The sequence below is a fragment of the Erinaceus europaeus genome, chromosome 8 (genome assembly GCF_950295315.1).
Source record: "Erinaceus europaeus chromosome 8, mEriEur2.1, whole genome shotgun sequence".
Taxonomy (NCBI): domain Eukaryota; kingdom Metazoa; phylum Chordata; class Mammalia; order Eulipotyphla; family Erinaceidae; genus Erinaceus; species Erinaceus europaeus.
Genome location: NC_080169.1, coordinates 122,640,300 through 122,661,460, shown reverse-complemented (window position 1 = coordinate 122,661,460; position 21,161 = coordinate 122,640,300). Strand labels below are relative to the sequence as shown.

At 56.8% G+C, this 21,161-nt stretch overlaps 1 protein-coding gene across 1 annotated transcript in view; it reads right to left on the bottom strand.

Moving 5' to 3' along the window:
- Positions 1-19,837, bottom strand: part of NOS3 (nitric oxide synthase 3) — a 29,460-nt gene extending 9,623 nt beyond the window's left edge. Inside the window, exons 1-16 of the mRNA XM_060196811.1 lie at positions 19,648-19,837; positions 18,174-18,276; positions 17,738-17,883; positions 17,479-17,641; positions 15,779-15,870; positions 15,528-15,669; positions 15,131-15,270; positions 14,861-15,035; positions 11,975-12,076; positions 10,334-10,528; positions 10,165-10,238; positions 9,925-10,069; positions 9,737-9,841; positions 2,311-2,378; positions 1,953-2,069; positions 412-586 (exon numbers count right to left, since the gene is read on the bottom strand). Coding sequence (XP_060052794.1) covers positions 412-586; positions 1,953-2,069; positions 2,311-2,378; positions 9,737-9,841; positions 9,925-10,069; positions 10,165-10,238; positions 10,334-10,528; positions 11,975-12,076; positions 14,861-15,035; positions 15,131-15,270; positions 15,528-15,669; positions 15,779-15,870; positions 17,479-17,641; positions 17,738-17,883; positions 18,174-18,276; positions 19,648-19,793 — 2,088 coding nt within the window. The 5' untranslated portion in view covers positions 19,794-19,837. The remainder of the gene's footprint in view (positions 1-411; positions 587-1,952; positions 2,070-2,310; positions 2,379-9,736; positions 9,842-9,924; positions 10,070-10,164; positions 10,239-10,333; positions 10,529-11,974; positions 12,077-14,860; positions 15,036-15,130; positions 15,271-15,527; positions 15,670-15,778; positions 15,871-17,478; positions 17,642-17,737; positions 17,884-18,173; positions 18,277-19,647) is intronic.
- Positions 19,838-21,161: the final 1,324 nt, after the last annotated feature.

Sequence of the window (21,161 nt, the reverse complement as noted above, 5' to 3'; positions counted from 1 at the left end):
TGCAGAGTCCAGACCTGAATTTGAACCTGGGAACCTACTGGGGAGGGTGGTGCTACCTCAAATCAGTGCTAGGAGGGGGAGAAGGTCCCCCCCAGCCCGGTACAGGCCCCAGACCAGGAAGAAGAGGCCAGGCTGAGAAACTGCACCCACACCCGCCGCCCCGGCCCCTCACCCAGGGCTCCCTGCCTCTCCCAGCCGGTGTGACTTTCTGTGCTTCCTGCGTGCTTCAGCCCGCTCCCCTCCTCCCACCCGCACCCCCTTCTGTGCGTCCACTGCTGGGGGCCATCTGCTGCCCACCACACAGGGCTCGCCAGAGGGGCTGGGGTCCGCTGGGTGTGTGTTTCAGAGGGGCTGGGCAGGGTCCCAGGGCCGAGTGGAGTCGGGGCCGGCGGGGGCATCCCCGAGGCTGACCTGGAAGGCGGCCTGGGCCCAGCCGCGGAAGGCCTCCTCCTGGCCGCACAGCTCGTCGCCCTGGCCCAGGGGCAGCAGCCGCTCGCCGCCCAGCTCCTCCAGCCGTGTGTCCACCGCGCAGGCGAAGGCGCAGAAGTGGGGGTATGCCCGGGAGCCCAGCCCGAACACACAGAACCTGCAGGGGGACATCCCTGGGACTGACGGGCCTGACCCCACCTACACCTGCACCTGAGGGTGCCCAGAGCCCCCACCCTCACCTGAGGGTGCCTAGAGCCCCCTGCCCACACCCGAGGGTGCCCAGAGCCCCCTGCTCACACCTGAGGGTGTCCAGAGCCCCCGCCCTCACCTGAGGGTGCCTAGAGCCCCCTGCCCACACCTGAGGGTGCCCAGATCCCCCTGCTCACACCTGAGGGTCCCCAGAGCCCCCGCCCTCACCTGAGGGTCTCCAGAGCCCCTGCCCTCACCTGAGGGTGCACAGAGCCCCCCGCCCACACCTGAGGGTGCCCAGAACCCCTCACCCTCACCTGAGGGTGCCCAGAGCCCCCTGCCACACCAGAGGGTGCCTAGAGCCCCCTGCCCATACCTGAGGGTGCCCAGAACCCCCTGCCCACACCTGAGGGTGCCCAGAGCCCCCTGCCCACACCTGAGGGTTCCCAGAGCCCCCTGCCCACACCTGAGGGTGCCCAGAGTCCCCCACTCACACCTGAGGGTGCCCAGAGCCCCCTGCCAACACCTGACGGTGCCCAGAGTCCCTCGCCCTCACCTGAGGGTGCCCAGAGCCCCCGGCCCTCACCTTAGGGTGCCCAGAGCCCCTGGCCCACACCTGAGGGTGCCCAGAGCCCCCTGCTCACATCTGAGGGTGCCCAGAGCCCCCGCTCACACCTGAGGGTGCCCAGAGCCTCCGCCCTCACCTGAGGGTGCCCAGAGCCCAATGCCCACACCTGAAGGTGCCCAGAGCCCCCTGCCCACACCTGAGGGTGCCTAGAGCCCCCTGCCCACACCTGAGGGTGCGTAGAGCCTCCTGTCCACACCTGAGGGTGCCCAGAGTCCCCTGCCCACACCTGAGGGTGCCCAGAGCCCCTTGCCCTCACCTGAGGGTGCCCAGAGCCCCCTGCCCACACCTGAGGGTGCCCAGAGCCCCCCACTCACACCTGAGGGTGCCCAGAGCCCCTTGCCCTCACCTGAGGGTGCCTAGAGCCCCCCATCCTCACCTGAGGGTGCCCAGAGACCCCTGCCTACACCTGAGGGTGCCCAGAGCCCCCTGCCCACACCTGAGGGTGCCCAGAGCCCCCCGCCCTCACCTGAGGGTACCCAGAGCCCCCTGCCCTCACCTGAGGGTGCGTAGAGCCCCCTGCCCACACCTGAGGGTGTCTAGAGCCCCCTGCCCACACCTGAGGGTGCCCAGAGCCCCCTCCCCTCACCTGAGGGTGCCCAGAGCCTCCTGCCCACACCTGAGGGTGCCCAGAGCCCCCCACCCTCACCTGAGGGTGCCCAGAGCCCCCCGCCCACACCTGAGGGTGCCCAGAGCCCCCTGCCCACACCTGAGGGTGCCCAGAGCCCCCGCACTGTCCGTGTTGCTGGACTCCTTGCGCCGCTTGCGCCAGGTGGACACCAGCTGGTCTGAGCAGGAGATGCTGTTGAAGCGAATCTTGTAGCTCCTGGCGGCAGAGGAAAAGACAAGGACATGCTGGGGGCCTCCAGGGGCCGGGTGTGGGTGTGCAGGGGCGGAGCCGGGTGTGGGGGGCAGGGAGAGGGTCCCTGGGGCTCCCCTTCTCTGCAGGCTCCCTGGGGATGGGGGGCGGGGTGACAGGGCCACAGACAGGAGAAGCTGCATCCAGAGGCTGCACTGGCGGGTTCCCCACCAAGGGGTGTCTCTGTGCACCCCCCCCACACACTCACTTGTGCTGCTCCGGCCGGGGGGAGCTGTTGTAGGGGCCTGACATCTCCATCAGCGCTGCTGCAAAGCTCTGGGGGTGTGGGGGGCAGGCGGAGGGTCAGAGCGGAACTGCACCCCAAACCCAGGAAAGGCGGACAGCCCCCCGCTGCGTTAGCTGGTCCCCCCCCCCCCCCCAGTGTGGTCGTCAGTTCTGAGGATTTCAGAAGAGTGACGTCTTTCCCCACCGATAACTGATTATTTTAAAGGTCACCAAGAGGTGACACTGCTAAGCTGCCTCTTGCACCCCCTTTTTTTTTTATTCCCAGCACTTCTCTGTGGCTTTGAACCACTGCTCCCAAAGGCCGTCCACCCCCGTCCCATAGATGGGGAGTGCGAGACTGGGAGAGACGCCACAGCACTGCTCCACCACTTGTAAAACTTGCCCTTTGCACGGTGCTCCCATATGGGGATGGGGGCTTGAACCCAGGTCCCTAAGCATGGCAAAATGTGCACTATTGATAGGGAAGAGCAAATCAGGAAAAGACAGCCACCGAATGCCTTCTAGGACCTCCACCTCCTTCAAGTCCCTGCAGTGAACCTCACCCCCGCCTAGACCCACCTGTGCAGGAGGAGACGAGACAAGACGGCAGGAACCCAGTAACCAGCCCCAGCCCTGGGGCTGCGGGTGGGAGAGAGAACCTCGGCCCCTAACTTGCTGTGTTTGGCGTCTGTAACCACGGTCTGGCCCTCAGCCTGCAGCCCCTATCAGAGCTGTTCCTTTCCTTGGGGTCCTAAACTGTGGAGCTGGAGTTCTGTCTAGGCCCTGAGCAAGAATAAACCTTGAGAATAAACTTTCTCTCGCAAGTGGGAGCTGCTCAGAGTGGCGGCTGGGCTTTTTGCTGAACCAAAGGGTTGTGGTTAGTTCCTTCTTGTTTTTCTGCAACACTTTACTGGGTGCCCTTCCCCACTTCCCCAGCACGATTTTCAGTCTGCATTTGGAAGGGAGAGAGGAGACCCCATAGTGCCACTCCACCACCTATGGCCTTCCCTTGGTGCTGCCCATGCTGCTTCCTTGTGGTGCTGGGACCCGAACCCAGAGGCTCACACACAGCGATCCCTCATCGCTCCTTGCTGACCCCTCTCCTGGAGCCTAGTTATTTGTTTTTACTCAGAGAGACTTTTTTTTTTTTTTGCCTCCAGGGTTATTGCTGGGACTCAGTGCCTGCACTACGAACCCACTGCTCCTGGAGGCTATTTTTTCCCACTTGTTGCCTTTGTTGCTTATTGTTGTTATTATTGTTATTGTTGTCATTGTTGTTGGATAGGACAGAGAGAAATGGAGAGAGATGGGGAAGACAGAGAGGGGGAGAGAAAGACAGACACCTGCAGACCTGCTCACCACTTGTGAAGCGACTCCCCTGCAGGTGGGGAGCCGGGGGCTCAAAACGGGATCCTTACGCCCGTCCCTGCGCTTTGTGCCACATGCGCTTAACTCGCTGCGCTACCGCCCGGCCCCCGTAGACTGTCTAAGACTTGTGAGGCCTCCACACCTGTGCACATCTTGTTTCTGACAAGGGAACCCAAACTGTTAAATGAGACAGGAGAGTCTCTTCAGCAAGTGGTGTTGGGAAAATTGAGTTGAAATGTGCAGGAGAATGAAACTGAACCACTGCCTTTCACCAGACACAAGAGTGAACTCTTGAGAGAACAATGGGGGCTATCTGTGGGAGGGACGCAGAATTTGGTGGCGGCTGTGGTGTGGAACTATACTCCGTCATCCCATAATCTTGTAACCCACTGTTAGTAATAAACAAATATTGCAGGGACCTGGGAGGCTGCTCAGAGAACCCTGGTCACCTGAGGCCCGGGACATGTCCTCTGACACCAAGAAAGGCCCCGGGGCTACCCTGCCTGACCTTCACACAGTGTCAGTCCTAAGACCTGGATCTCCCGGTCTGTCTGCTCCCCCCGAGGCCCACGCCACGCTGTCCCACATCCTAATCCCCTATCAGGATGTCCCCGTGGGTGTCTCCAGTCTGCCTCCCTGCCCACTGGATTGTGTGCACAGCTTGCTGCTGTGCCCTTAGGGACAAGGCCCCACTTTCTGAGGAGCCCACGCCCAAGCTCACCCCGACTTTAAGCACTTGAGGTGAAGACCCACACATCACCCCCTCCGGGAGCCTGTCTGTCTGGCAGCTGCCAAACAAAACGCCTGTCTGCCTGGTGACCCAGACATTGTTGTTCCAGGCGTTGAGCCAAGAGAAATGCAAACACCAGCCTGCAAAGCCTCGCCCAGGAATATCCATGACGCAGCCCAAGTGTGTCCACTCCGGCCACGAGCCACACACAGAACCTTCTAGAGGGAGTCGGGCGGTAGTGCAGTGGGTTAAGCGCACGTGGCACAAAGTGCAAGGACTGGCCTAAGGATGCCGGTTCAAACCCCCCGGCTCCCACCTGCAGGGGAGTCACTTCACAGGCAGTGAAGCAGGTCTGCAGGTGTCTGTCTTTCTCTCCCCCTCTCTGTCTTCCCCTCCTCTCTCCATTTCTCTCTGTCCTATCCAACAACAACGACATCAACAACAATAATAAAACAACAAGGGCAACAAAAGGGAATAAATAAACTTTTTTTTTTTAAAAAAAAGAACCTTCTAGAATGAGCAGGACTGGGTTCTGGTGACAGGTCAGAACCAGGTTGCTGTTGTCAGCAGGGAAACGGGCAGGGCTGGCCTGGGGACGTCTCTGCTGTGATCTGGGTCACAGGGTCGGAAATAGTGACGCGATGGGGGTTGGGTGACAGCTCATCTGATTGAGGGCACATGTCACCTTCCGCGAGGGCCCAGGTCTGAGCCCCTGGCCACCACCTGGGAGCACCCACATGGGGGAGGCTTCATGAGTGGTGGAGCAGAGCTGTCGTGTCTCCTCTCCCCCCCCCCGTCTCCCATGCTCTATCTGAAGAAGAGAGAAAAATAAATGTTCGCTAGGAACAGAGGAATTGTGCAGACACATGGTGTCAGCGGTAACCCTGGCGGTGGAAACATATTTTTATGCTAAAAAGAAAATAACAGCGCGGAGGTAGATAGTATAATGGTTCTGCAAAGAGAGAGTCTCATGCCTGAGGCTTTGAAGTCCCAGGTTCAATTACCCCACACCACCATAAGCCAGAGTTGAGCAGTGCTCTGGTAAAAAATAAATAATGCACGTGGCGCAAAGCACAAGGACTGGCGTAAGGAACTGGTTCGAGCCCCTGGCTCCCCACCTGCAGGGGAGTCACTTCACAAGCAGTGAAGCAGGTCTGCAGGTGTCTGTCTCTCTCCTCCTCTCTGTCTTCCCCTCCTCTCTCCATTTCTCTCTGTCCTATCCAACAACGATGACATCAACAACAATAATAACTACAACAACAATAAAAACAAGGACAAAAAGAGGAAAAATAAATACAAATATTTAAAAATAACAGTACATGATTCTGTTTTTCTGTAAACAGCTGGATGAACAGCAGGGGCTCCAGAATCCCCTGATGACATCCCCTGATGACATCCCCTGATGACTGATGATATCCCTCCCTGGTGCTAAGCCAGCCTTACTGCCTAGATGCTGACCAGGTGAGTGTCCCCCTCCCTCATGATCTGGGGGGGGAGGGGCTAGCCAGGAAAGCTGAAAGAATATGGTAAAGAGGGGATTTGTGTTGGCCCTCCTGTTTGTTTTAAGGTCTGTGCAGAAATGACCAGTTCTCTCTCACCATTTGAACAGCTCTCTCCTGTGAAGAAGAAAAGGAAGAGGCCAGCAGGTGGCTCAGCCAGTGTGCCTTGCCACAGTGAGGCCCTGGGTTCGATCCCAGCAAGTGCCATGGATGGTAGTGTGTGGAAGTCTGTGGGTGGGGGAGTGGTGCTTTGGTGTGAGCCCAGTCCTTCTCTCCCTTACCACGTAGAACATTATCCTGCTCAGCATATACCCCGTAACTTCTGGAATCCAGGGGATGAAAAGAAAGAAGGCAAGAGAGGAAGAAAATAAAAATAAAAAGAAAATAGGCAGCCTGCCTCTCAGATTTTGTGGGAACTATGGTGGTTATCATTAGGGTGTGTGGGTAGTGTAGATTTACGCCCCTGTAATCATAAGCCAGCACTAAACCACTAATAAAAAAATGGGAGGCCCCACACCTATGGACATCTAATCTTTGACAAAGGGGCCCAGACTATTACATGGGGAAAGCAGAGTCTCTTCAACAAATGGTGTTGGGAACAATGGGTTGAAACATGCAGAAGAATGAAACTGAATCACTGTATTTCACCAGATACAAAAGTAAAGTCCAAGTGGATCAAGAACTTGGATGTTAGACCACAAACTATCAGATACTTAGAGGAAAATATTGGCAGAACTCTTTTCTGCATACATTTTAAAGACATTTTCAATGAAACGAATCCAATTACAAAGAAGACTAAGGCAAGTATAAACCTATGGGACTACATCAAATTAAAAAGCTTCTTCACAGCAAAAGAAACCACTACCCAAACCACGAGACCCCTCACAGAATGGGAGAAGATCTTTACATGCCATACATCAGATAAGAGTTTAATCACCGGGAGTCGGGCTGTAGCACAGCGGGTTAAGCGCAGGTGGCGCAAAGCACAAGGACCGGCATAAGAATCCCGGTTCGAACCCTGTAGGGGAGTCGCTTCACAGGCGGTGAAGCAGGTCTGCAGGTGTCTATCTTTCTCTCCTCCTCTCTGTCTTCCCCTCCTCTCTCCATTTCTCTCTGTCCTATCCAACAACGACAACAACAATAATAACTACAACAATAAAACAACAAGGGCAACAAAAGGGAATAAATAAATAAAATTAAAAAAAGAAAAAAAAGAGTTTAATAACCAACATATATAAAGAGCTTGCCAAACTCAACAACAAGACAACAAATAACCCCATCCAAAAATGAGGGGAGGACTTGGACAGAATATTCACCACAGAAGAGATCCAAAAGGCCAAGAAACACATGAAAAAATGCTCCAAGTCTCTGATTGTCAGAGAAATGCAAATAAAGACAACAATGAGATATCACTTCACTCCTGTGAGAATGTCACACATCAGAAAAGGTAACAGCAGCAAATGCTGGAGAGGGTGTGGGGTCAAAGGAACCCTCCTGACTGCTGGTGGGAATGTAAATTGATCCAACCTCTGTTGAGAACAGTCTGGAGAACTCTCAGAAGGCTAGAAATGGACCTACCCTATGATCCTACAATTCCTCTCCTGGGGATAGATCCTAAGGAATCCAACACAGCCATCCAAAAAGATCTGTGTACACATATGTTCTTGGCAGCACAATTTGTAATAGCCAAAACCTGGAAGCAACCCAGGTGTCCAACAACAGATGAGTGGCTGAGCAAGTTGTGGTCTATATACACAATGGAATACTACTCAGCTGTAAAAAATGGTGACTTCACCGTTTTCATCTTGGATGGACCTTGAAAAAATCATGTTGAGTGAAATAAGTCAGAAACAGAAGGATGAATATGGGATGATCTCTCTCTCAGGCAGAAGTTGAAAAACAAGATCAGAAAAGAAAACACAAGTAGAACCTGAAATGGAATTGGCATATTGCACCCAAGTAAAAGACTCTGGGCTGGGTGGGTGGGGAGAATACAGGTCCATGAAGGATGATAAATGACATAGTGGGGGTTGTATTGTTAAATGGGAAACTGGGGAATGTTATGCATGTACAAACTATTGTATTTACTGTTGAATGTAAAACATTAATTCCCCAATAAAGAAATAAATTTAAAAAAAATTAGTGACAGTTAAAAAAAAAAGGGGAGCTGGGTGGCAGCGCAGCGGGTTAAGCGCACGTGGTGAGAAGCTCAAGGGCCCGCGGGAAGGATCCTGGTTCCAGCACCGGCTCCCCACCTGCAGGGGAGTCGCTTCCCAGGCGGTGAAGCAGGTCTGCAGGTGTCTGTCTTTCTCTCCCCCTCTCTGTCTCCCCTCCTCTCTCCATTTCTCTCTGTCCTGTCCAACAACGACGACATCAATAACAGCAATAGCTACAACAACAATAAAAACAACAAGGGTAACAAAAGGGAAAATAAAATTAAAATAAAATGTTTACTCTGTTTTTTGGATAGAGAGAGCCATAAATCAAGAGAAGAAGGCGACATATATGGAGACCTGCGCCCCGCTTCACCACTCTCAGAGCTTTCCCCGTGCAGGTGGGGACTGGGGGCTTGAACCCAGGTCCTTGCGCACTGTAACATGTGCGCTCAACCAGGTGCGCCACCGCCCAACCCCTAAAAGAAACAAACTTTAAAAGGAAAACAGTTTGGAGTGGGCCACGCTGGCAAGACAGTCACTTGGATAGCACACAGGACCCAGGTCTGGGCCCAGCCCCCTGTACTAAAGCTTGGCTGCTGTGGTATCTCTCTCTGTCTCTTCCTCCCCCCCCCCTCTTGATTTTATTTCCTGGTGAGAGAAACTGAAGGAGAGAGAAAGGAGAGCGTCACTCTAGTACATGTGCTGTGGGGATCGAGCTCAGGACCTCCTGCTTGAGAGTCCAGTGCTTTATCACCCACTGCGTCCCCTCCCAGACCACCGTCTGACTTTCTGTCTGAAACACTCGGCCTGGAGCAGCCGTGTGGTGGTGCGCAGGGTGTACTGAGAACAGCTGGGGAGGCGGCGGTTCAGAAGGGCGGTTCCTGTGCAGGGCACTCTGTCTGTCCTCCAGGTGTTGAAAGAAGGGGGTGGGGCGGGCAGTGGCACACGGGGCTGAGTGTACGTTACTGTGTGCAAGGCCCCAGGCTCGACCCTGCCACCTGCCGGGGGCATGCTTCATGAGTGGTGCAGAAGGTCTGCATGTGTCTCTTTTTCTTTTCCCCTCTCTGTCTCCTCTTTCCCTCTCAATTTCTCTCAGCACTATTGAAAAAAAGAAGAAAAAAAGGTGGTGGTGGTGGTGGTGGTGGTGGTGGGGTGACCACCAAGAGCAGTGGATTTGTAGGGCCAGCCCGAGCCCCCTCCATAACCCTGCCCTGGGGGCAGTAAGATAAAGGAGTAAACAGATTAATACTTTAGTGGTGGGTGTGGAGCTATACATTGCAATCTTACAATCTGGTAACCAACCGTTAACAAGAAGAAAGGAAGAAAGAAAGAAAGAAAGAAAGAAAGAAAGAAAGAAAGAAAGACATGAATAGAAGCAGGAGAAAAGGGGGCTGACAGGGTGTGAGGGGGTGGCCCTTGCTTTCCTCACCTCAAGCACCTAAGAAGTGCCCTCCCCCCTGCACATGAGCACAAGTGCCAGACTGACCTGGGGCCACGGTCAGGCTGCCGGGTGTGGGGGGCAGCTCTGGGCATGGCACTGCGGCCTGGCTGGTGCCAGTGCTGTGCCAGTGCTGGGTCTGGGGCCCCACAGCCTCTCCATTATCACCACCAGAGACCCCCGGGTCTGCCCGGGGCCCTTTCCTCCCCCAGCCTCACCTCGCCATTCTCCGGGGGGTCCCCGTTGCCAAAAGTGCTGGTCACCACCAGCACCAGCGTCTCATGCTCCAGGGACACCACGTCGTACTCATCCATGCACAGGACCTGCATGCAGTAGGGGGTGAGGACAGGTGTCCCCGGGCCTTGCCCCCCCCAGCCCCAGCCCTGCCCTCGGGGCTCAGCCCTACCCGGGGGTCGAAGGCCTTGCGGAAGAGCCTCCCGAGCTGCTGTGCGTAGCTCTGGGCGCGGCCGGTCTCCGAGCCGTAGAGGATGGTGGCCTTCACACGCTTGGCCATGACGGTGCCCATGAGCGAGGCGGAGATCTTCACCGCACTGCGGGGGGTGGGTGGTGAGGGGTGCGGGCGGGCACAGAGTCAGGGCCTGCCCACAGGGGTGCCTGGGTGCGGGTGGGCTCCCGGGACACCTACTTGGCCACTTCCTTGAAGGTCTTCTTCCTGGTGATGCCAGCGCCCTTGGCTGAGCCTCCCTTCCAGGGGTCCGACTGCGTATGTGGGGGGGGGGTGAAAAGTTGTGGTGGGGGGTGGGGGCTGAGTTAGAGTGGGTGGGGAGGGGGGTTTAGAATGGGTGGGGTGGCACCTGGTAGTGGAAGGCTGGGGACAGGAAGTAGTTGACCATCTCCTGGTGGAAGACGGGGGTCAGGCTGCCTGAGATGGGGGGCACGATCCAGGCCCAGTCAGCAGGGCAGCCCCCCCTGGCCTTCTGCTCATTCTCCAGGTGCTTCATGAACGAGGCGGTGGCGGCGTGGTGGTCCACGATGGTCACTTTGGCCAGCTGGAGAGGGGTGGCTTAGACACTGCCGGCCTGCAGCCCCCCCTTATCTGCCCTACTCTGACCTCTGCTCCCCTCACAGTGTGTAGGCTGTGCCTGGCTCAGGTGGGGGCCAAGGGTGGGGGATCCTGGGGGCGGGGGCCCAGGGCCCTGGCTGGGAGGGTGTGCTGACACAGATGTTGGGGAGATGTGGCAGACTGCTCCTAGAGAAAGGGGGGCCGGGGGAGTCGGGCGGTAGCGCAGAGGGTTAGGCGCACGCAGCGCAAAGTGCAAGGACCGGGCATAAGGATCCCAGTTCGAGCCCCCGGCTCCCCACCTGCAGGGGAGTCACTTCACAGGTAGTGAAGCAGGTCTGCAGGTGTCTGTCTTTCTCTCCCCCTCTCTGTCTTCCCCTCCTCTCTCCATTTCTCTCTGGCCTATCCAACAACGACGACAACAATGATAACTACAACAATAAAACAACAAGGGCAACAAAAGGGAATAAATATTTAAAAAGGGGGGGGCCGGGAGGGGTGCCCCTCATAGAGTGCTCATGTCACTGTACACAAGGACCCAGGTTCCAGCCCCCAGGCCCCACCTGCGGGGGCAGCTTTGTGAGCATGTAATCGCGCTGCGGGTGCCTCTCCCTCACTCTCTCTATCCCCCTCCCTGCCCAATTTCTCTGTCTCTATCCAAAGTAAACTGATAAATACTAAATAAAAGAGAAAAAAATGAGGGAAAAAGAAAGGAAAAGAAGGGGTCAGGTAGTGGCACACGTGGTTGAGCGCACATGTTACAGTGCAGGAGGACCCAGGTTCAAGCCCCCGGCCCCCACCTGCAGGGGGGAAGCTTCACAAGTGGTGAAGCAGGGCTGCAAGCGTCTCTCTGTCTCTCGCCCTCTCTAACGCCCCGTTCCCTCTCAATTTCTGACTGTCTCGTCTCTATCCAGCAAATAAAGATTAAAATAAAATAAAATAAAATAGGAAAATAATGTCCCCTCAAAAAAAAGAAAGAGAGTGAGAAAGGTTTCCGCAAGCTCTTGAGCTGAAAGACCCCCCAGCCCGATCTGCTTTCTCTCCTGAGATGAGTTTCTGGAATCCAGGGGCTCCCACGACCACAGAACTCAGCAGCGCTTCCCAGATTCCGTCAGCGAGCGCACACGCGGGGCCCCTGAGGCTGCTCCTGGACCAGCCAGCGAGGCCAGTGACCCTGGAGCTGCCCCTGCATCCCTGTCAATCCAGGCCACCTGCGCCCACAGGGGCCACCCCACGGCCCTCCCCACTCAAACCCAACGCCCCGCCCACAACACAGGCCCCGCCCCTCTCACAGCTCCGCGCCCCGCCTCCTAGAGCAGCCACGCCCACAGCCACGCCCCTCTCACAGCCCCGCCCCGCCTCCTACCGGAGCCCCGCCCTTGTGGCCCCGCCCGGAGCCCCGCCCTGCGCCCGGGAGCCCCCTGCCCACCCACACCTGGTAGCTGTGCAGCACCGCCAGGTTGATCTCAACCGCGGCCTTGTCCTTCCAGAGGGACGAGGTGGTCCTGGTGTCCAGGTCCATGCACACGGCCACGTCCTGGAAAGGGGAGTAGGGCACTGAGCGGCTGCATCTGGGGCGGGGGGAGCTCCTGGGGGTGGGGGGCCTGCAGAGGCGGCAGATGCTCTGGGCTGTCTCTGCCCAGCCTCCTGGGGGTGAGGTCGGCTTTGAGGGTTGGATGAAAGGGAGAGGCCCGGTGGTGGCACACACATTGCCACGCGCAAGGACCAGGGTTCAAGTCCCTGGCCCCCACCTGTAGAAAGAAGCTAGACGAGTGTCTGCCTCTTTAATCTCGGCTTTTTTTTTTTCTTTCTTTTTAAAAAATATTTATTTATTTATTCCCTTTTGTTGCCCTAGTTTTTTTTTATTTTCTCTTTTGTTGTCCTTGTTGTTTTTCATTGTTGTTGTAGTTATTATTGATATTGATGTTGTCGTTGTTAGACAGGACAGAGAGAAATGGAGAGAGGAGGGGAAGACAGAGAGGGGGAGAGAAAGACAGACACCTGCAGACCTGCTTCACCGCCTGTGAAGCGACTTCCCTGCAGATGGGAAGCCGGGGGCTCGAACCGGGATCGAACCGGGATCCTTACACCAGTCCTTGCACTTTGCTCCATGTGCACTTAACCTGCTGCGCTACTGCCCGACTCCCCTCGGCTTCTTTTTCTATCCAAAACATGAATAAACTTTTTTTTTTTTTTTTTTTAAAAAGGGAGAGTTGCAAACACTAAGTAGAAGAGACACATGCAGGCCTGTGTTCACAGCTGCATTATTCACAACAGCCAAAGAGTGGATGTAGCCTACATGCCCATCCACAGATGACTGGATAAAGAAGTTATGGGATATATTCTCTATGGAATACTACTCTGCCATAAAAAGATGAGATTATGTCCTTTGGGACAAAATGGATGGAACTGGAGGTGATGATGCTTCGTGAAAAAAAGTCAAGAGAAGAAAGACAACTGCCAGATGGGTTCACTCGGATGTGGAATCTAGAGAACCAAAACACGTGAGCTTGCAAAACAAAACAAACAAACAAATACGAACAACAACAACAAAAAGAAGCAAGCACACTGTAAGACTTGTTAGAACTTTGGTAGTTAGTGATCTTTGGGAGGTGGTTGGGTGGGGACAGAGAATTGTGGTGGTGGGCATGGTGTGGAACTAGACCCTGTCATCTTACGACCTGGTAGCCTATTATCAATCACATACAAAAAAAAAATAGAGAGTCAGGCGGTAGCACAACGGGTTAAGTGCAGGTGGCGCAAAGCACAAGGACCAGCGTGAGGATCCTGGTTCAAGCCCCTGGCTCCCCACCTGCAGGGGAGTCGTTTCACAGGTGGTGAAGCAGGTCTGCAGGTGTCTATCTTTCTCTCCCCCTCTCTGTCTTCCCCTCCTCTCTCCATTTCTCTCTGTCCTATCCGACAACAATGACATCAATAACATCAATAATAACTACATCAACAATGAAAAACAAGGGCAACAAAAGGGAAAATCAATAAATAAATATAAAAAGAAGCCTTTAAAAAATAAATATAAAAAGATAAAGAATTGGATGAAAAATACAGATGCCATCACCAGGAAGAAGCCATAGCCACAGCTGCACACACATCTGTGAACACAGGCGAGACAGATAAGCACATGCTGGAACACACATACACATGTCATCAATACACGGGCACCTGCAGAAGTGCCCTCTCTCCCTCTCTGTCTCCCTCTCTCTGTCTCTCTCTCTGTCTCTCTCTGTCTATCTCTGTCTCTCTCTGTCTATCTCTGTCTCTCTTTGTCTATCTCTGTCTCTTTCTCTGTCTCACTCTCTCTCTGTGTCTCACTCTCTCCCTCTCTCTCTCCCTCTCTGTCTCACTCTCTCTCTCTCTGGGTCTCTCTCCCTCTCTCTCTGTTTCTCTCTGTGTCTCACTCTCTCCCTCTCTCTCTCTGACTCACTCTGTCTCTCTCTCTGTCTCTCTCTGTGTCTCCCTCTCTCCCTCTCTCTCTGTCTCCCTCTCTCTCTGTCTCACTCTCTCTCTCTGTCTCACTCTCTCTCTGTCTCCCTCTCTCTGTCTCTCTCTGTCTCTCTCTGTCTATCTCTGTCTCTCTCTGTCTATCTCTGTCTCTTTCTCTGTCTCACTCTATCTCTGTGTCTCACTCTCTCCCTCTCTCTCTCCCTCTCTCTGTCTCTCTCTCTGTCTCCCTCTCTCTCTCTGTCTCTCTCTCTGTCTCCCTCTCTCTCTCTGTCTCTTTCTCTGTCTCACTCTCTCTCTGTGTCTCACTCTCTCCCTCTCTCTCTGTCTCACTCTCTCCCTCTCTCTCTGTCTCACTCTCTCTCTCTCTGTCTCACTCTCTCTCTCTGTCTCCCTCTCTCTGTCTCTCTCTGTCTATCTCTGTCTCTCTCTGTCTATCTCTGTCTCTTTCTCTGTCTCACTCTATCTCTGTGTCTCTCTCTCTCCCTCTCTCTCTCCCTCTCTCTGTCTCTCTCTCTGTCTCCCTCTCTCTCTCTGTCTCTTTCTCTGTCTCACTCTCTCTCTGTGTCTCTCTCTCCCTCTCTGTCTCACTCTCTCTCTCTGTCTCACTCTCTCTCTCTCTCTGACTCTCTCCCTCTCTCTCTGTCTCACTCTCTCTCTCTGACTCACTCTCTCTCTCCCTCTCTCTCTCTGTCTCACTCTCTCTCTCTCTCTGACTCTCTCCCTCTCTCTCTCTGTCTCACTCTCTCCCTCTCTCTCTGTCTCACTCTCTCTCTCTCTGTCTCACTCTCTCCCTCTCTGTCTCACTCTCTCTCTCTGTCTCACTCTCTCAGTCCCAGAAGCCCCCGCCCCCGGCCCCGCCCACCTCCAGGATGTTGTAGCGGTGCGGGTCGCACAGGTTGCGGGTACCGATCTCGGTGCTCATGTACCAGCCGTTGAAGGGGGCAGCGGGGAACTCCAGGCCCCCGATCTCCAGCAGCATGTTGGACACGGCGGGGAGCGCGTACCAGCGGAGGCCCAGCTCCGCGAACCACTCCAGCCTGCGGGCGGGCGGGCGGGCGGCAGTCAGGCCCCCTCCTCCAGGCAGGCCCCCCGTCACCGGCCCGCCCGCCGCGGTTTGCTCCTCCAGGCTCACGTGGGGTGCTCCAGGGGCACCTCGAGGACCAGCTCTGGGGGCAGGGCGAAAAGCTCCGGGGACTCGTCGGGGGCCTGCAGCAGTAGGGGCAGCACGTCGAAGCGGCCGTTCCCTGGGGTCCAGCCGTGCTGGATGCATAGCTGTGGGAGGGTAGCAGGGTGCTACTGGGGGACCTAGCCGGTGCCCCCCTCCCCTGGCGGCTCCCCGCCTCTGTCGCATTGAGGGTCCCTCTCCCCGCATCCCGGACCCTTCTTTGTGGGACCCCTGAGATCAGGTGGGGTGCAGGGGCAGGGCTGAGGCCAGGAAATCTGGGTGAGGCGGGCTGGGTGAGGGCCCCAGTGCAGTGGGTGCAGAGCCAGCCTCCCCGCCAGACCCCCGGGGTCCTCCCCAGGCCCACCTCGGTGATCTCCACGTTGGCAGGGTCCCCTCGCACTGAGCCGTCTGACTGCCGGTAGCCCGCATAGCGCACCAGCTGGCTGTTCCAGATACGGAAGTCCCCACGGCCAGGGCAGCGCTGGGGGAACACGGTGATGGCCGAGCTGGGGGACAGAGGGGGTATGGTGACAGGGTCCAGGGACAGGGGGCAAGGGTCAGTGCCCCGGCCTGGCTGGGAGCCGGAGGAGGTGCTAGGGTGGGGGTGACACTCACCGGAGGTTGCCCCGGTTGGTGGCATATTTGATGTGGTTGCAGATGTAGGTGAACATCTCCTGGGCAGAGCTGCAGTCCCGGGCATCAAACACCTGAGCCAGCCACGGGGGAGGGGGAACAGGGATGGGGCACAGGGGGCCAGGGGTCAGAGGGCAGGGGGCAAGGGGACAAGGGACCAGGGGACAAGGAAGGCGGGGGCTTGAGAACCAGCCCCGGGAGGTGATGGCAGGGCAAGAAGCAGCCCCAGTCTGCTGTCTCAGGAGACTGGGGGTGTCCTCTATGTTGGTGGGGTACTTCTCCCCCACTCTGAACCGAAGCACTGCCCTGTGGGCTGGGGCACACTGGCAAGAATGGCAGATGTCAAGTAAGGGGCACAAGACATCTGCATCTGCGCAAAGGAAGGACCCAGCCACTGCCACCCTGGTGGGGGAGGGACCTTGTGGGAAGGGGGAGTTGGCTCTAAGGGACAGTGTGTGTGTGGGGGGGCACCGAGTTGGAGGAGAACATGCTGGGGAGAGGTCCTGGGTGACTCAGGGACCTTTGGGGATGCCAGCCCTTTGGTGCTCAGTTACAGAGAAGGAGGCTGAGGTCAGGAACTCTGAGGGGCCTGGCTTCCTTCCTTCCTTCCTTCCTTCCTTCCTTCCTTCCTTCCTTTCTTTCTTTTTCATTTTGCCTCTAGGGTTATCACTGGGCCTCAGTGTCTGCACTAAAAATGGAGGCCATTTTTTCCCTTTTGCTGCCCTTGTTGTTACTGCTGTTGTTGGATAGGACAGAGAGAAATGCAGAGAGGAGGGGAAGACAGAGAGGGGGAGAGAAAGACAGACACCTGCAGCCCTGCTTCACCGCCTGTGAAGCGACTCCCCTGCAGGTGGGGAGCCGGGGGCTTGAACCAGGATCCTTACACTGGTCCTTGTGCTTTGCGCCACCTGCGCTTAACCCACTGCGCTACCACTTGGCCTCCTCTCTTTGCTTTCTGTTTCTTTCCTTTCTCTCTCTCTCTCTTTCTTTCTTTCTTTCTTTTTTTTTTTTAGGACACCAAAGCACTGCTCAGCTCTGGCTTATGGTGGTGTAGAGGATTGAACCTGGGACTTCGGAGTCTCAGGCATGAGAGTCTCTTTGCATAACCATTATGCTGTCTACCCTGCCCTCTCCTTTCATTCTTTCCTTTGTTTTTTTTTCCCCTCCCTCCTTCCCTCCCTTCCTCACTTTCTTTTTGCTACCAACTTTATCACTGGGGCTCAGTGTCTGCATGATGAATCTACCACTCTCGGTGACCATTATTTCCTTTCCGTTCTCTCTCTTTCTATCTTTTTAAATTTCATTTGATAAGTCAGAAAGAAATCAAAAGGGGAAAGGGAGATAGGGAAGGAGACAAAGACACACGCCTCATGAAGCACCCCTCCTGTAGGTAGGCGCCGGTGGGACAGGGGCTTGAACCCGGGTCCTTGCGCATGGTGATGTGTGTGTGCTCTACCCCAGGCCCTTCCAGTAATGGGCTCAGAGTCATGGGGTTAGGGGCCTGGGCTGGGCAGGGGGGACGGGCAGAAGCCTCGTTCAGAAGGTCACATCTGCTTGGGGTGCTGGGTGCTCCCCCACCTTCTGGGGGATGGGGAGGGAGCCTCGTCGGGCACCCTTGGCTGGCCTCCATCAGGGCAAGGGCAAGGGCGGCGGGGGGGGGGGGGTCTCTCCAGCTGGCCCACCTGCAGCTTCCCCCACTGGATTCGGCCCACACAGCGGGGGGCGTTGCGCCAGGCCTGCTTGGCCCCGAACACCAGCTCACTCTCCCGCAGCTGGTAGGTGCCCCCGGCCACCACTTCTGCTTCCACCTCCCGCAGTCGCTGCTGGTGGGCCTGGGAGCCGCTCCTGGGGAGACCCGGGGGCAGACAGGGTGAGAGAGTTTCCCGGGAAGGCAGCCAGTGCTCCGGGAAGGTCCCGGGGGTCTTGGGGGGGGGGGCTGACCTCTTGATGGAGTTGTAGTATTGGTTGATGAAGTCCCGTGCTTGGCTCAGCAGCTGCTCGGGGGGCGGAGGCTGCGAGGGCCGGCTCTGCACCTTCCGCGGGAATACCAGGGAGCCCAGACAGCGTTTTGGGGTGCAGGGGCCATCCTGCATAGGAGGAGGGGATCGCGGGCAGTGGCAGAGGAAGGTGGGGACCAGGCCAGGGTTTGGGATGGGGAGTCATGAGAAGAAGGGTCAGGGCGGTGTGTGTTCTGCACTGGGTGGGGTGGGGGTGGGGGTGAGGCTGGGGGAGGGCAGGACCTGGAGCTGGGTCACCTAAGCTCCACGTGTCCCTCAGCCCTTCTGCTCTGCCCAGTCTCACCACTCCTTGGAGGTGAGGGGTTAGTTGGGTGGGGACCCGGACATGGCCACAAAGTGGGAGGAGGGGCAGGCCTTACCTGCTGGGACTGGGCGCTTAGGGTGTCGTACGAGATGCTCCCTACCTCCCAGTTCTTCACCCGCGGGAACTTGGGCCCCTCAGGGGAGCGGGTGAGTGGGGGGCTGTGGGGAGTCAGGGCTGGGGGGTGCTGCTTTCTGCCTGCACCCCAAAGACCCCTCCAAACTCAGGGGCTGCCCAGCCCTGCCCCTGCCTGCCTCTCCATCTCTCAAGTTCCCTCGTGACCCCCTTGGGAGGAGGCAGACGTGCATCCCGTTTTCAGATGAGAGGCTGAGCAGGGCTGGGAACCCACCTCCACCCAGGATGGACCCTTCAGCCCCAGGCTTCCCCCACGCTGAATCTTCCCGGCCCCATCTCAGTCCCAGGGAACTGGTTTCCTCTGGACATGGGGTCCCTGGGTCCCCGGGTGGCTGAGGAAGGGAACCCCAGCAAGGAGTCCTGTGCCCAGATTTCCCTCCCCTGCTGGTCTGGCTGTGGGGCTAAGGGAAGCCTCAGAGTCTTATCACTTCCTCCCAGAGCCGCCTCAATGGAGGAAGGGAGGGACACAGGCCGGCTCTGTGGGCTCTCAGCCCTGCCCAGTGGGGCTACCACGCGGCCAGGACCCTTCGGACCCGGCCCCCTTCCAGACCTCTTCTAGGGGCTGGGGCCCAGGGGTCTATTTTGGGGGTTGATGCCACAAGGAAAGGGGCAGCCACCTTGCTTTCTCTGCTTCCCACCCAGGGACCCTCTCTCTGCCCTCTGTAGCTCCTCAACTTTCTGCTATCTACTGAAGGTACCAGTGAGCCAGAACCAGACTCGTGGGGCTGGGGAAGACAACCTCACGGTTGTGCAAAAGACTCATGCCTGAAACTGCAAGTCCCCAGGTTCAGTTCCCAGCACCGCCATCAGCAAGAGCTGAGCAGGGGTCTGGTCTCTCCCTCCTTCTCTCCTCACCTCGCTCACAAAAAATAAATAAAATATCTTAAAAGAAAGAAAAGAGCCCCGTTTGGTCCCGAGAGAACTGTTGGATATCCACGGAGGCTCAGAGAGAAGGTGATCAGGGCCCAGGTGGTGGTGCATCTGGTCCACCACACACACCACAAGTATGTAAGGACTCAGGTTCAAGCCCCCGGTCCTCACCTGCAGGGGGAAAGCTTCATGAGTGGTGAAGCAGGGCTGCAGGTGTCTCTCTGTCTCTTTCCCTCTCTATCTCCCCCTCCTCTCTTAGTCTCTGTCCAAAAAGAAGTAAATAAAAATATTAAAAAAAAAAAAAAAAAGGTGAGCAGCAGCTCAGCCTTGGGGGCCCTGAAGGGCCAAGGCCTGGGGAGCGGGCACCCTGACTGGACTTCTACCTGTGACCTACTGGCCTGGACCCGTTTCTGCCGAGCTGTCCTCAGGGCCACCATGTCCATCCAGTCCCTCTGCCGGAGCCTTCGTGCCCTCGGGGCCCAGGTCCGGCCCTGTGTTACCTGCTGCACCCCCTCTGGGGGCCTCACCTGTGGTTGGGCGCAGGCGGCGGTGCTGGCAAGGGGGCCTGGCTGGGCTCGGATGTGGGGGTGGCAGGGTCCTTCTTGCCACACAGCCCTAGGCCCAGGCCACAGGGGGGCCCGGGCTCCTGGCCCACGCTCTTGAGGTTACCCATGGCTGGCCTGGCCGATCTGGGTGGCTGGAGGCCCGCAGAGCCTTTTGCTTGGAAGAGGAGAGGGTGGTGGGAGGGGGCTCCGTCCTTGCCCCGCCCCGTGTCCACACACAATGGGACAGGAACCAGGCTGGCCAGGCGGCTGGGAGGCCTGGACTCCACGCCCGCAGGCCCAGAGGGTGGGGGTGGCCGGACGCCCGGGTTCCGCTCTGAGGGCTTGGGCTGATAAGTGGGAACCCAGGTGTCTGGCTGGAGCTGGGGAGGAGTGGCAGGTGGGGGGACCGAGAGGGGCAGAAAGTCCCTCCTGTGGCATCAGATGGGGACCCCCCTCCCAAGATGAAGAGTACAACATCAGGGTCAGGGGAGTCTCCATGACCACAGAGCCTTTGGGGCCACCCCAGGAGAGTCTCTTTTTTTAAAATTAAAAAAAAATTTATTTCTCTATTAGGGAATTATGTTTTACATTCAACATTAAGTACAATAGTTTGTACATTATTATTTTTTTTAACCAGAGCACTGCTGGTACAGGGGATTGAACCTGGGACTTTAGAGCCTCAGGCATGAAAGTCTCTTTGCATAACCATTATGCTATCTACCCCTGCCCAGGAGTCCTCTTCTTGAGAGAGAGAGAAGGACCACCCAGAAATGGGAGTGGGTGCAGGTGTAGGTGTGGCCTTTGGCTTTAAAGGGGTGAACCTTTGGGGCTCACTCTCTCTTTCCCGGGATGACCGTGTGTTAAGTGAGTCCCCTTCTCTCTCTCTCTCTCTCTCTCTCTCTCTAGCATGTTTTGTTTTCAATAAAGTTTAATTTACCTGAATAATCATGATTGGCAGGACGGACTCAGAATGGGGGCTAGCATCTGTCCCCCTTTTCCCTCAACACTCTCCCATCTCCTTTCTGGAGTTCTTGGGGACACGGGCCCAGCGGGGATGCGGTGACCCTTTGTCCTTGGGCCTAGAACCAATTTCCTGGAACCCCCGCCCCCCCGTGACTCAAGGGGGGACACAAAAGCTCAGGAAGCTGGCGTCCAGGGCCTCCACCCCCACCCTGTGCTCCAGTGACGCACACTTCCCTGTGTGTGGGGGTGGGGTGGGGATGGGGGGGCAGCCGGTCAGCGCCGGGCCCTGACCCACGGGGGAGGCCTTGCGGATGGGGAACTACAACCCCCAGAATGCCAGAGGCGCACGCGGGCACTCTGCAAGCGCCACGGGCAGAAATGCATGCTGGGAATTGTAGTCCGGGCCCGCCGGGGCCTCCGAGAGGCTGGGAGCTGGAAGCTGGATTCAGGTTCTGTGCAGGTCAGCCTCAGGGGCTGGAGAAGGCAGAGACCCCGAGAAAGAGACGGACGTTGACGGAGGGGTGGACAGAGAG